Raw genomic sequence first — 13809 nt, 5'->3', positions numbered from 1 at the left:
CTTTATTTACAGTTATTATAAATGTAGAAAGATGTTTGTGGTCTTTTTGTTGTTGAGACCCACAATAAAACAAATTATAACTACAAGGCATATCATAAGATAAATATAAAACTTGTGAGTGACACACTCAACATGAATAATCTGTTCTTTGTCTTCACTCTGTTATGAAACTACAGCATACATTAATACACAGGACAAGATATTACTATCTCTTGTGCCATAATCCTAGGTAGAAACACATTTAGTAGTCCAATTCAGATTAACAACCAGTAACCAACCAAGTGATATTACAATCACTTGCGCACTCAGTGCTGTTGGTTCCGCATGGCATTCCTAGCTAAAACATAACAAGTCCCTCAATGAACTCCCCAGCTAACATGCTTCCTTCTCATCCACATCCACTCACTTCCTTGCTCTGCTGCCTGCGACATGTTTTTAGCTGCCAGTTTCAAGCTCCGTCCACGAATACCCAAGTCGCTTAGCAGAGCAAACACAGACTTTGCAACAAAACCACGAAAGCCGACTTCTACCGGTGGTACACAAGCCCTCCAAGCCCTCTGCTCTGAATCTGCCGCTAGCTCAGAATACCTATTTTTCTTGCACTCGTTGGCTTCCTCAACTCTGTCTTCCAAGGGGACAGTGAGCTCAATAAAGTACACAACCTTCTGTGTATCAGACCACAATAATGAATCTGGTTGTAGCTGGGAGCTAGCAATATGATACGGAATGGTTAGCTGCTCGGTTGAGTCAGCCTTCAAATTCCAGTCCTCTTAGCTGTCCTATCTGCTACTTAATTGAGTTAATTTTCCCTCCCTCACGTACAAATTCAATTTGTCTAACCTCCTTACCAGCAACTGAAGAATTTACTTCTATCTATTTTTCCTCGAGTGCAGCTGCCAAACGTTTCAATGCCTGGTTGTGACGCCAGGTATAACACCCTTGAGAGAGACTAGCCTTACACCCTGACAGTATATGCCTGAGTGTAGACACACTGGAACACAGTGGGCAGGCAGGATCCTCACCCAACCACTGATTTAGGTTTTGCAGAGATGGCAGAACATCATAAGTGGCCCCGAAAATAAATCAAATTCTGCTTGCCTCCATGCTACACAACTCTCTCCACTTCAAAATTCTCTTTTCTACGCTTTCCCAGTTCACCCACTGTCCCTGCTTTGCCTGAGACACTGCCTTAGTACATCTTACTACCTCCTGATGATGTATGTCTTCTACCACCATACCTCTCTTTTCTTTTGCTCTTGCCTTAGCCCACCCAGTTTTCCCAGCACACAGTCCTAGGCCCCCACTGCCATGCTGCACCTGACCCACAATGTCTCTGTGCCTAAGGGCTGCCTGACCCTGCTGCACTGCATCTTTTGGGTTCCATTTCTTCCCCGTTTTAACCGTAGGCCCTGAACCTCTAACCACTGGATCATTTCCAGGCAAACATTAGCACACTTGTACTCCTCTGACAGGCTAGATATTGGCAACTCCAATATACCTTCCCCATACAAGGTTACACTGCTTAGACAGCGTGGGACTCTGAGCCATTTCTAATAAATTAGTTGATGATCCTCTCCAACTTTTCTTTGAAATAGGAACCTCACACACTGTCAGTGGCCACATCAGCCTCGGCAACAACCCAAACTGCAAACACCACAACTTTAACTTTCCTGGGAGCCCTGACTTATCTATGCCTGAAATGCCTTGAATCATTTCCTGTCTCAACTCCTCATATTGGCCCTTATCGCTGAGGCTTGCATAATACCACCTTCCTAAACTTTTAATCGTTTTTTCTGTCACTGTTGGTATTACCTCCCCGTTTATGACAAACTTCTTGTCAACAATCTTCCCTTTAACAACTGAGATATTCCTAGACTTACTTGGTTTCACCTTCATTCTGGCCCACTGTAAATTACTATTTAACTTATCCAACAATCTACTGGTACATGGAGCTGTTGTTGTGATAGTCGTCATATCATCCATATAGGCCCTAATTGGTAGGAGGCGCAGCCCTCCCTGCAGCTTTTCTCCACCCACTACCCACCTTGAGGCTCTAGTAATAACCTCCATTGCCATAGTAAAGGCTCGTGGGGAAATTGTCCATAATGCCTATCTTCAACTGTTGCCAAGCAGTAGTGTACTCTGCTGTCGTAAAAACAGAGTTGCAAATCTACAAAGTAAGCTCTAACTAAACTCTTTATACTATATGGTACTTTAAAGAAATCAAAGACCTACCATATCAGACTATGTGGCATTGACCCGAAAGCATTTGCCAGGTCCAGGAAAACCACATACAGGTCTCTCTTCTCATGCCTAGCTGACTGGATCTGGTGCCATGCTGGTGTGCTCTAAGCACCTGGAGGATCCTGGGATTCCAGCCTTTTGCACCGAAGTGTCAATCAGCCTATTCTTTTCTAGGTAGCTAGACAACCTCTGTGCTACATCACGATAGAAAATCTTCCCCTCAACATTAAGTAGGCTAATAGGTCTAAATTGACTTATCTCTTCAGACTCCCTTTCTTTAGGAATGAAGATTCCCCCTTCTCTACACCATGCCTTAGGTATAACCTGCTTCTTCCACACTATCTTCATCAGCTTCCACAAATACAACAACACATCTGGCACAGACCGGTAGGGGACTCCATTCGGCCCAGGGGCTGAAGAGGCCCTTCCACGCCTTACTATCTCCTGAACGTCTTTCCGTCTTGGTGGGCTAACATCACACTGGCTGTCTATCTCACCAATAGGTGGCATATCAGGGGGGAGTGGTAGCTCTCTAAACCTTTCCTTATCTTTGTGCACTCCCTCCAAATAACCTTCAAGCTCCTACTTAGATGCAAGGCTACCGTTCTCCTTATTAAACAACATCTTCACAAACCTGAATCCCTCAACCAATCTTTGACATCTGCCTGTAAACCAATTTATTCCCTCCTTCTCATCCTCTCTGCCCTTCCTCCACTGCTTCTTAAGCTGTCTCCTCTCCCGAATAAGTCTATCCATCTCTTGTTGGCGCCTGGATTTAAACTACTTCAACCTCATGCTTCTTTCTTTTCTCAAAAGCGTCAAACCTCTCTGCACTATGATCATAGATGACATCTCCCATCTTGTCTAACTTCCTCTCCGTTCCTTTAAGCTTATCTAACACTCTAACCAAGTCACTGCTGATATCTTCCCACTTCTTAGTTTTGGCCACCCGTGGCCACTTAACTCTAGGTTTCTGTGCTCTAATCTTCTCTCTCTTTGGCTGGCTGGCCTCTCTACCCTCCTCAGTGCTAGGACTTACCTCTACACCAGGGGTGCTGATACCCTGCAAGCTATGGGTTCTTTCCTTTCGCTGGATTTCACCCGACTGACTTGACATACTCCTTAAGAAAATCATTTTCAATGCTGGGTCCCAGTGATGTTATGATGTATAAAATCAGTCCGATCAGCTGCAGCGTCTCTTCAATAACGGATATCCAGTCAGGGGGCAGGGTCACCGGTAAAAGACTTCCACAAAGGATGCTCTCCTGAATCCTGTGCATAGCTCCTCCGATATCCCTTCTCCATCCTCCCCTATCCTCATCCTCCCTCCTCCATCCACCCCCCCATCTTCCATCCTCTGTCCTCCATCCTCACTCCTCCATCCTCCAGCGGCAGTCCTGAGGCAGACTCAGAGGTCAGCCCAGAGCCCCACCCTGTCTGGAGGTTTGACTTTGCAATCTTTTCAACAGTTTCACATTGAGGACATCCAGGGGGATGTAGGGTGGTCATGCTGTAGAGGCCCAGCAATCAGGCTGCAGTACAAATCCCCACACACACATTAAGAAAATTCTCAGCCAAAGTAATCTGCCTATGGTGATAAAGCACGCTACATATATAATATATAGTCCTTCCCATTATATTTTTAGACATTTTAAATAAGGTGAACTTGTCAGTGGGGAGCTAACTAGTTCAGTAGTGGGGGCTAACTAGCTCTCTTACCCACTAGGTCTCTGTAGTCAGTCAAAGTTTACTATTTATCCTGTCAACTAATCAGAGGAAATATATTTACTGGTTGTCTACTTGTTATTATATGACTTAGCTTTCTTTATTCTTTTTATTTTTGTTTGACTTTGCTTCCCTGCACAAGTCCTTAGCACTGTAGTTGACATCTGCTGCAAATAAATGCCTCCAATAGCCTAATTATTGATTTACACTGATAAAAGTTATTTGTTTTTGAATACCTGCTTTATGGGGACCAAAAAGGGGCGGTACTGACCATATATGGTAGTGGTGTGTGTGAGAATCAGTACGTGCAGTACCAGCTCGGGACCTGTAGTTGGCGATACTGAGCAATCTGTGTGTGTGTGTCAAGATGGAAAATGGTGAATAATGGGCCAAAGCTAAAAATCACATAGGCACCTTTAGAATGACTCCAGCATTGATTTAAAATAAAAACCCTCATGGGGACCTCTATTTTGGTCCCCATGGTGTCTCAGGTCCCCACGGCGTGACTGTGTAAACAGATGAATGTCCCCACCAGTATAGGAATACAAGCACACACACGCACTCACACACACACACACACACACACACGCACTCACACACACACACGCACTCACACACACGCACTCACACACACGCACTCACACACACACACGCACTCACACACACGCACACACACACACTCACACACACGCACTCACACACACACACACACACTCACACACACACACACACACACACGCACTCACACACACGCACTCACACACACGCACACACACACACACACACTCACACACACGCACTCACACACACACACACACACACTCACACACACACACACACACACACGCACTCACACACACACACACACCTTAGAGTGTCTACTCTAAGGTAACAAATCAAGTTTGACAAGTTTTCTCATTTTGCATTGAAATGAATGGAGCCAAATGCTTCTGCAGCCGTCAGCGCCCCCTGCTGGAGTCTCTGACTGTAATCAATACTAATGTATTAGTGTGTGTGTGTGTGTGTGTGTGTGTGTGTGTGTGTGCAGTGTAACGTGGGCTGGGCTGGTAACGGGAACACGTGTGGACCGGACACGGACATCGACGGATATCCTGACCGCTCGCTGCCCTGCATGGACAACGACAAGCACTGCAAACAGGTGACATCATCGTTACATCATCATTACATCATCATTACATCATCATTACTATTGCATCTTCATCATTACATCATTGGATGTAAACGTCAATCACATGACGTCTGTCTCTGTCCACCAGGACAACTGTGTGTCCACGCCGAACTCTGGACAGGAGGACGCCGACAACGACGGGATCGGAGACCAGTGTGACGAGGACGCCGACGGGGACGGAATCAAGAACGTCGAGGTCAGTCTCTGTGTCCTCATGTGTCCTCTGGTGTCCGTCATGTGTCCTCTGGTGTCCCTATGTGTCCTCTGGTGTCCCTATGTGTCCTCTGGTGTCCCTATGTGTCCTCATGTGTCCTCTGGTGTCCCTATGTGTCCTCTGGTGTCCTCATGTGTCCTCATGTGTCCTCTGGTGTCCGTCATGTGTCCTCTGGTGTCCCTATGTGTCCTCTGGTGTCCCTATGTGTCCTCTGGTGTCCTCATGTGTCCTCTGGTGTCCCTATGTGTCCTCATGTGTCCTCTGGTGTCCCTCAGGATAACTGCCGGTTGGTCCCTAACAAGGACCAGCAGAACTCGGACAGCGACTCGTTCGGGGACGCCTGTGATAACTGTCCCAACGTCCCCAACAGTGACCAGAAGGACACGGACAGCAACGGGCAGGGGGACGCCTGCGACCAGGACATCGACGGGGACGGTGAGAGACCATCACTCTGTCTGTCCTCATGTCCTCATGTCCTGTCAGCACAGACAGAGACACGTGAACCTGGTCAGACCAGGTCTACATGAAGTCTGTCCCCGTGTCTTCAGGTATTCCCAACGTCCTGGACAACTGTCCCAAGGTGCCGAACCCGATGCAGACGGACAGAGACAGGGACGGGGTGGGGGACGCCTGTGACAGCTGTCCTGAGCTCAGTAACCCCATGCAGGTACACAAGAACCTGAGGACAGAACCATCCAGTCCTCTGTCTTCTACTGTCCTCTACTGTTCTCTACTGTCCCATAGTGTCGTCTACTGTCCTCTACTGTCCCCTAGTGTCCTCTACTGTTCTCTACTGTCCTCTAGTGTCCTCTACTGTCCTCAACTGTTCTCTACTGTCCCCTAGTGTCCTCTACTGTTCTCTACTGTCCCATAGTGTCGTCTACTGTCCTCTACTGTCCCCTAGTGTCCTCTACTGTTCTCTACTGTCCTCTAGTGTCCTCTACTGTCCCCTAGTGTCCTCCACTGTCCTCTACTGTCCCCCACTGTCCTCTACTGTCCCCTACTGTCCTCTACTGTCCCCTACTGTCCTCTAGTGTCCTCTACTGTCCCCTAATGTCCTCTACTGTCCCCTAGTGTCCTCCACTGTCCTCTACTGTCCCCTACTGTCCTCTACTGTCCTCTACTGTCCCCCACTGTCCTCTACTGTCAGAGACTCAGGATGTCTTTATGTCTGTCTTTCAGACGGACGTGGACAACGACCTGGTGGGAGACGTGTGTGACACAAACCAGGACACGTATGTCCAACAAACCTCCGTCCTTCAGTTTTATTTATTTTTGTTGTTGTGAGTCTGTCTCAGCCTGCTGGTGTCGTGTCCTCCTGCAGGGACGGGGACGGTCTCCAGGACAGCAGAGACAACTGTCCCGACATCCCCAACAGCTCCCAGCTGGACTCTGACAACGACGGCCTCGGGGACGACTGTGACCACGACGACGACAACGACGGCGTCCTCGACGACTACGACAACTGCCGACTCATCGTCAACCCCAACCAGAAAGACTCCGACAGTAACGATCAACAAACAACAACAATTAACACAAACATAAACACAACAATAAACACAACACTAACAACAATAAACACAACAATAAACATAAACACAACAATAAACCAACACCAACAATCTGACAATACAACCAGAAAGACTCCGACAGTAACGGCCCATAAACAACAACAACAAACACAAACATAAACACAACAATGAACAACAACAAACACAACAATGAACACAACAACAAACCACAACAAACACAACAATAATCACATAAATAAACAACAATAAACAACAACAAACACAACAATACATACAAACATAAACACAACATTAACAATCTGACGCTACAACCAGAAAGACTCGACAGTAACGACCCATAAACAACAACAACAACAAAACACAAACATAAACACAACTATAAACAACAACAAACACAACAATGAACACAACAACAAACACAACAATAAACAACAATGAACACAACAATAAACACAACAAACACAACAATACATACAAACATAAACACAACAATAAAGAACAACAAACACAACAATAAACACAACAATGAACACAACAACAAACACAACAATAATCACATCAATAAACAACAATAAACAACAACAAACACAACAATACATACAAACATAAACACAACACTAACAATCTGACACTACAACCAGAAAGACTCGACATTAACGACCCATAAACAACAACAACAAAACACAAACATAAACACAACAATAAACAACAACAAACACAACAATAAACACAACAATGAACACAACAATACATACAAACATAAACACAACAATAAACACAACACCAACAATCTGACAATACAACCAGAAAGGCTCCAACAGTAATGACTCATAATCAACAACAACAAACACAACAATAATCACAACAACAAACACAACAATAAACACAACAATGAACACAACAACAAACACAAAAATAATCACAACAATAAACATAACAACAAACACAACAATAAACACAACAACAAACACAACAACAAACAAATACAAATATGAGAGACTAACAATATGTCTGTCTCTCTCCGTCTGTCTGTCTGTCTGTCTGTCTGTCTGTCTGTCTGTCTGTCTCTCTCCGTCTGTCTGTCTGTCTGTCTGTCTGTCTGTCTCTCTCCACCTGTCTGTCTGTCTCCACCTGTCTGTCTGTCTGCCTGTCTCCGTCTGTCTGTCTGTCTGTCTGTCTACACCTGTCTGTCTGTCTGTCTATTTGTCTGTCTGTCTCCACCTGTCTGTCTGTCTGCCTGTCTCCGTCTGTCTGTCTGTCTGTCTGTCTGTCTCCACCTGTCTGTCTGTCTGTCTGTCTGTCTGTCTGTCTGTCTGTCTCCACCTGTCTGTCTGTCTGTCTGTCTGTCTCCACCTGTCTATCTGTCTGTCTGTCTGTCTGTCTGTCTGTTTGTTTGTCTGTCTGTCTCCACCTGTCTGTCTGTCTGTCTGTCTGTCTGTCTCCACCTGTCTGTCTGTCTGTCTGTCTGTCTGTCTCCACCTGTCTGTCTGTCTGTCTGTCTGTCTGTCTGTCTCCACCTGTCTGTCTCTCCAGTGAACGGTGTTGGGGACGTCTGTGAGAACGACTTTGATAACGACTCGGTGATGGATTTGATTGACGTGTGTCCAGAGAGCGCTGAGGTCACGCTGACAGACTTCAGAGCCTATCAGACGGTGATCCTGGACCCCGAGGGCGACGCCCAGATCGACCCCACCTGGGTGGTCCTCAACCAGGTGACCTCTGAGGACCACGTGGCTGACGTGGTTGTTGTTGTGTTTGTTGTTGTGTCTGATGTGTTTGTTGTTGTGTCTGATGGTTGTTGTGTTTCCAGGGTATGGAGATCGTCCAGACGATGAACAGTGACCCGGGTCTGGCTGTAGGTACGTGTCGTTGATCTAGTCTCTAGTTTTCCGGGTCTGGCTGTAGGTACGTGTCGTTGATCTAGTCTCTAGTTTTCCGGGTCTGGCTGTAGGTACGTGTCGTTGATCTAGTCTCTAGTTTTCCGGGTCTGGCTGTAGGTACGTGTCGTTGATCTAGTCTCTAGTTTTCCGGGTCTGGCTGTAGGTACGTGTCGTTGATCTAGTCTCTAGTTTTCCGGGTCTGGCTGTAGGTACGTGTCGTTGATCTAGTCTCTAGTTTTCTGGGTCTGGCTGTAGGTACGTGTCGTTGATCTAGTCTCTAGTTTTCCGGGTCTGGCTGTAGGTACGTGTCGTTGATCTAGTCTCTAGTTTTCCGGGTCTGGCTGTAGGTACGTGTCGTTGATCTAGTCTCTAGTTTTCCGGGTCTGGCTGTAGGTACGTGTCGTTGATCTAGTCTCTAGTTTTCCGGGTCTGGCTGTAGGTACGTGTCGTTGATCTAGTCTCTAGTTTTCTGGGTCTGGCTGTAGGTACGTGTCGTTGATCTAGTCTCTAGTTTTCCGGGTCTGGCTGTAGGTACGTGTCGTTGATCTAGTCTCTAGTTTTCTGGGTCTGGCTGTAGGTATGTGTCGTTGATCTAGTCTCTAGTTTTCCGGGTCAGACTCGGTGACCTGAGCGTCTCCGTGTGTCTTCAGGCTACACGGCGTTCAACGGCGTCGACTTCGAGGGAACGTTCCACGTCAACACGGTAACCGACGACGACTACGCCGGATTCATCTTCGGCTACCAGGACTCGTCCAGTTTCTACGTGGTGATGTGGAAACAGACGCAGCAGTCCTACTGGCAGTCTCTGCCCTTCAGTGCCCTGGCCCAGCCCGCCCTGCAGCTCAAGGTCTGTCCCCGAGTGTCCCCTAGTGTCTCCTAGTGTCCCCTAGTGTCCTCTAGTGTCCTCTAGTGTCCCCTAGTGTCCTCTAGTGTCCCCTAGTGTCCTCTAGTGTCCTCTAGTGTCCCCTAGTGTCCTCTAGTGTCCCCTAGTGTCCCCGAGTGTCCCCTAGTGTCCTCTAGTGTCCTCTAGTGTCCTCTAGTGTCTCAGGGTGTCCTCTAGTGTCCTCTAGCGTCCCAGAGTGTCCCCTAGTGTCTCCTAGTGTCCTCTAGTGTCCCCGAGTGTCCCCTAGTGTCCTCTAGTGTCCTCTAGTGTCTCCTAGTGTCCCCTAGTGTCCCCTAGTGTCCTCTAGTGTCCCCGAGTGTCCCCTAGTGTCCCCTAGTGTCTCCTAGTGTCCTCTAGTGTCCTCTAGTGTCCTCTAGTGTCCCAGAGTGTCCTCTAGTGTCCCAGAGTGTCCCCTAGTGTCTCCTAGTGTCCCCTAGTGTCCCCTAGTGTCCCCTAGTGTCCCCTAGTGTCTCCTAGTGTCCTCTAGTGTCCTCTAGTGTCCCAGAGTGTCTCCTAGTGTCCTCTAGTGTCCTCTAGTGTCCCAGAGTGTCCCCTAGTGTCTCCTAGTGTCCCCTAGTGTCTCCTAGTGTCCCCTAGTGTCCCCTAGTGTCCCCTAGTGTCCTCTACTGGTCCAGTCCTGCAGGTGCAGCTGTCTCTGCTTTACTTGAATGAATATTGAATAACATATAAAAATATATATTATGATATATTAAAATGTATTATAATATATTAAAAGTATTATCATATGTTATCATATATTTTAATATATAATAACATCTAATAACCTATAATAATATATAACATATAATAATGCATTTTAATATATAATAACACATAATAATGTATTATAATATGTTATAACATATTAATACATTAGACCCTGCAGTGTGTCTGTGCTGCCACCAGGTGGCAGTGTGTCTATTCAGAGTTCTGTGTTCTGATCAATAATCAATAATAATGTTCTGGTGCTGGTCCTGCAGGCGGTGAAGTCCCGGACCGGACCCGGAGAGTTCCTGAGGAACGCCCTGTGGCACACCGGGGACACGCCCGGGGAGGTGACTCTGCTCTGGAAGGACCCGAGGAACGAAGGCTGGAGGGACAAAACCTCCTACCGCTGGAAGCTCAGCCACCGGCCCCAGGTGGGCTACATCAGGTAGGACCTGGACCAGGATCAGGACCTGGACCTGGACCAGGACCTGGACTAGGACTAAGATCAGGACTAGGACCAGGACTTAGATTAGGACCAGGACCAGGGCCTGGACCTGGACTCTTTCTTTCTTTCTTTCTTTCTTTCTTTCTTTCTTTCTTGTAGAATTTTAGTCTTGTAGACTAGGACTAGGACCTGGACTTAGATTAGGACCAGGGCCAGGGCCTGGACCTGGACCAGGACCTGGACTAGGACTAAGACCAGGACTAGGACCAGGACTTAGATTAGGACCAGGACCAGGGCCTGGACTAGGACTCTTTCTTTCTTTCTTATTTTAGTCTTGTAGTCTTGTAGTCTCAGCTCTGCAGCGTCTCTAAACTCTCTAACCCCCCCCTCTGGTTCACTATTGTACTCGTCTCCATGACGACCACAGTTCTGGCAAGAATCTGCCTCGACAACCGTTGATATGCAGATCAGACACACACACACACACACACACTCAGAGGTTACCACGGCAACTTCAGGAGGTTGTCAATGCCGACAGAGGCCACAGGAACACTGAGACAAAGAGATCTTTCCTCTGAGTCACCTGGAGCTCCTTTCAGAATAAAACCAGGAGCTCCTTTCAGAATAAAACCAGGAGCTCCTATCAGAATAAAACCAGGAGCTCCTTTCAGAATAAAACCAGGAGCTCCTTTCAGAATAAAACCAGGAGCTCCTTTCAGAATAAAACCAGGAGCTCCTTTCAGAATAAAACCAGGAGCTCCTATCAGAATAAAACCAGGAGCTCCTTTCAGAATAAAACCAAGAGCTCCTTTCAGAATAAAACCAGGAGCTCCTTTCAGAATAAAACCAGGAGCTCCTTTCAGAATAAAACCAGAGCGTCAGCGTCACAAGGCCTTCCTCAACCTTGTCATGTGATTTTGGTGTTTCTACAGTAAATATTTTCCAGACGTGCAGTTTTAAAACAGGAGTCCGTCCTGGTTCTCTCAGAGAACCTTTGTATTCCAGCCAATGAGAGCAGAGAGAGGAACGTCTCCACTCTGAGAGATGACGTCACACACTCTGATCTCAGAATTTCTCCAGAAATGATCATGGTCATTGAACAGGGATTGATAAAAACTATATGACCTATGGAAACGTGGATTAATACACCGATACACAAGACTTGTGTCTACTGTTTAAAGTTTAAATGGAGTCTCTAGGTGAAATTATGCCGGAGAAGTAGACGTTTAAAAATCTACAATTATTGTTCTTCTTCCCTCATGTTTTAAATAATAATAATAATAATAATAATAATAATAATAATAAAAATAATAAAATGAAGTTGTGTCAGAATCAAACTGGAAAGTTATTTTAAATTCTCTGTCTCCCTACCTGTCTGTCTCCCTACCTGTCTCCCTCCCTACCTGTCTGTCTCCCTCCCTCCCTACCTGTCTCCCTCCCTACCTGTCTCCCTCCCTCCCTACCTGTCTCCCTCCCTACCTGTCTCCCTCCCTACCTGTCCGTCTCCCTACCTGTCTGTCTCCCTGCCTGTCTGTCTCCCTACCTGTCTGTCTCCCTACCTGTCTCCCTCCCTACCTGTCTCCCTCCCTGTCGGTCTCCCTCCCTGTCTCCCTCCCTACCTGTCTCCCTCCCTACCTGTCTGTCTCCCTACCTGTCTGTCTCCCTACCTGTCTCCCTCCCTACCTGTCTGTCTCCCTACCTGTCTGTCTCCCTGCCTGTCTGTCTCCCTACCTGTCTCCCTCCCTACCTGTCTGTCTCCCTACCTGTCTCCCTCCCTACCTGTCTGTCTCCCTACCTGTCTGTCTCCCTACCTGTCTGTCTCCCTACCTGTCTCCCTCCCTACCTGTCTCCCTCCCTACCTGTCTGTCTCCCTACCTGTCTCCCTCCCTACCTGTCTGTCTCCCTACCTGTCTGTCTCCCTGCCTGTCTGTCTCCCTACCTGTCTCCCTCCCTACCTGTCTCCCTCCCTACCTGTCTCCCTCCCTGCCTGTCTGTCTCCCTACCTGTCTCCCTCCCTACCTGTCTCCCTCCCTACCTGTCTGTCTCCTTACCTGTCTCCCTCCCTACCTGTCTCCCTCCCTACCTGTCTGTCTCCCTACCTGGCTGTCTCCCTACCTGTCTGTCTCCCTGCCTGTCTCCCTCCCTGCCTGTCTGTCTCCCTACCTGTCTGTCTCCCTACCTGTCTGTCTCCCTACCTGTCTGCCTCCCTGCCTGTCTGTCTCCTTACCTGTCTCCCTCCCTACCTGTCTCCCTCCCTACCTGTCTGTCTCCCTACCTGGCTCCCTCCCTACCTGTCTGTCTCCTTACCTGTCTCCCTCCCTACCTGTCTGTCTCCCTACCTGTCTGTCTCCCTACCTGTCTGTCTCCCTGTCTGTCTCCCTCCCTACCTGTCTGTCTCCCTACCTGGCTCCCTCCCTACCTGTCTGTCTCCTTACCTGTCTCCCTCCCTACCTGTCTGTCTCCCTACCTGTCTGTCTCCCTACCTGTCTGTCTCCCTGCCTGTCTCCCTCCCTACCTGTCTGTCTCCCTGCCTGTCTGTCTCCCTGCCTGTCTGTCTCCCTACCTGTCTGTCTCCCTACCTGTCTCCCTCCCTACCTGTCTGTCTCCCTACCTGGCTCCCTCCCTACCTGTCTGTCTCCTTACCTGTCTCCCTCCCTACCTGTCTGTCTCCCTACCTGTCTGTCTCCCTGCCTGTCTCCCTCCCTCCCTGTCTGTCTCCCTGCCTGTCTGTCTCCCTGCCTGTCTGTCTCCCTACCTGTCTGTCTCCCTGCCTGTCTGTCTCCCTACCTGTCTGTCTCCCTACCTGTCTGTCTCCTTACCTGTCTCCCTCCCTACCTGTCTCCCTCCCTACCTGTCTCCCTCCCTACCTGTCTCCCTCCTTACCTGTCTCCCTCCCTACCTGTCTCCCTCCCTACCTGTCTGTCTCCCTACCTGTCTCCCTCCCTACCTGTCTCCCTCCCTACCTGTCTCCCTCCCTACCTGTCTGTCT

The 13809-nt window shown here is 48.1% G+C and overlaps 1 protein-coding gene across 1 annotated transcript in view; it reads left to right on the top strand.

Moving 5' to 3' along the window:
• Positions 1 to 13809, top strand: part of thbs3a (thrombospondin 3a) — a 32749-nt gene that overhangs the window by 18364 nt on the left and 576 nt on the right. Inside the window, 10 exon segments of the mRNA XM_059339943.1 lie at positions 5018 to 5128; positions 5247 to 5354; positions 5648 to 5807; positions 5921 to 6039; positions 6555 to 6607; positions 6697 to 6878; positions 8438 to 8616; positions 8715 to 8763; positions 9435 to 9631; positions 10648 to 10820. Coding sequence (XP_059195926.1) covers positions 5018 to 5128; positions 5247 to 5354; positions 5648 to 5807; positions 5921 to 6039; positions 6555 to 6607; positions 6697 to 6878; positions 8438 to 8616; positions 8715 to 8763; positions 9435 to 9631; positions 10648 to 10820 — 1331 coding nt within the window.

The sequence above is a fragment of the Centropristis striata genome, chromosome 8 (assembly GCF_030273125.1).
Source record: "Centropristis striata isolate RG_2023a ecotype Rhode Island chromosome 8, C.striata_1.0, whole genome shotgun sequence".
Lineage (NCBI taxonomy): Eukaryota > Metazoa > Chordata > Actinopteri > Perciformes > Serranidae > Centropristis > Centropristis striata.
This window is presented reverse-complemented; position numbering and strand designations above follow the sequence as displayed.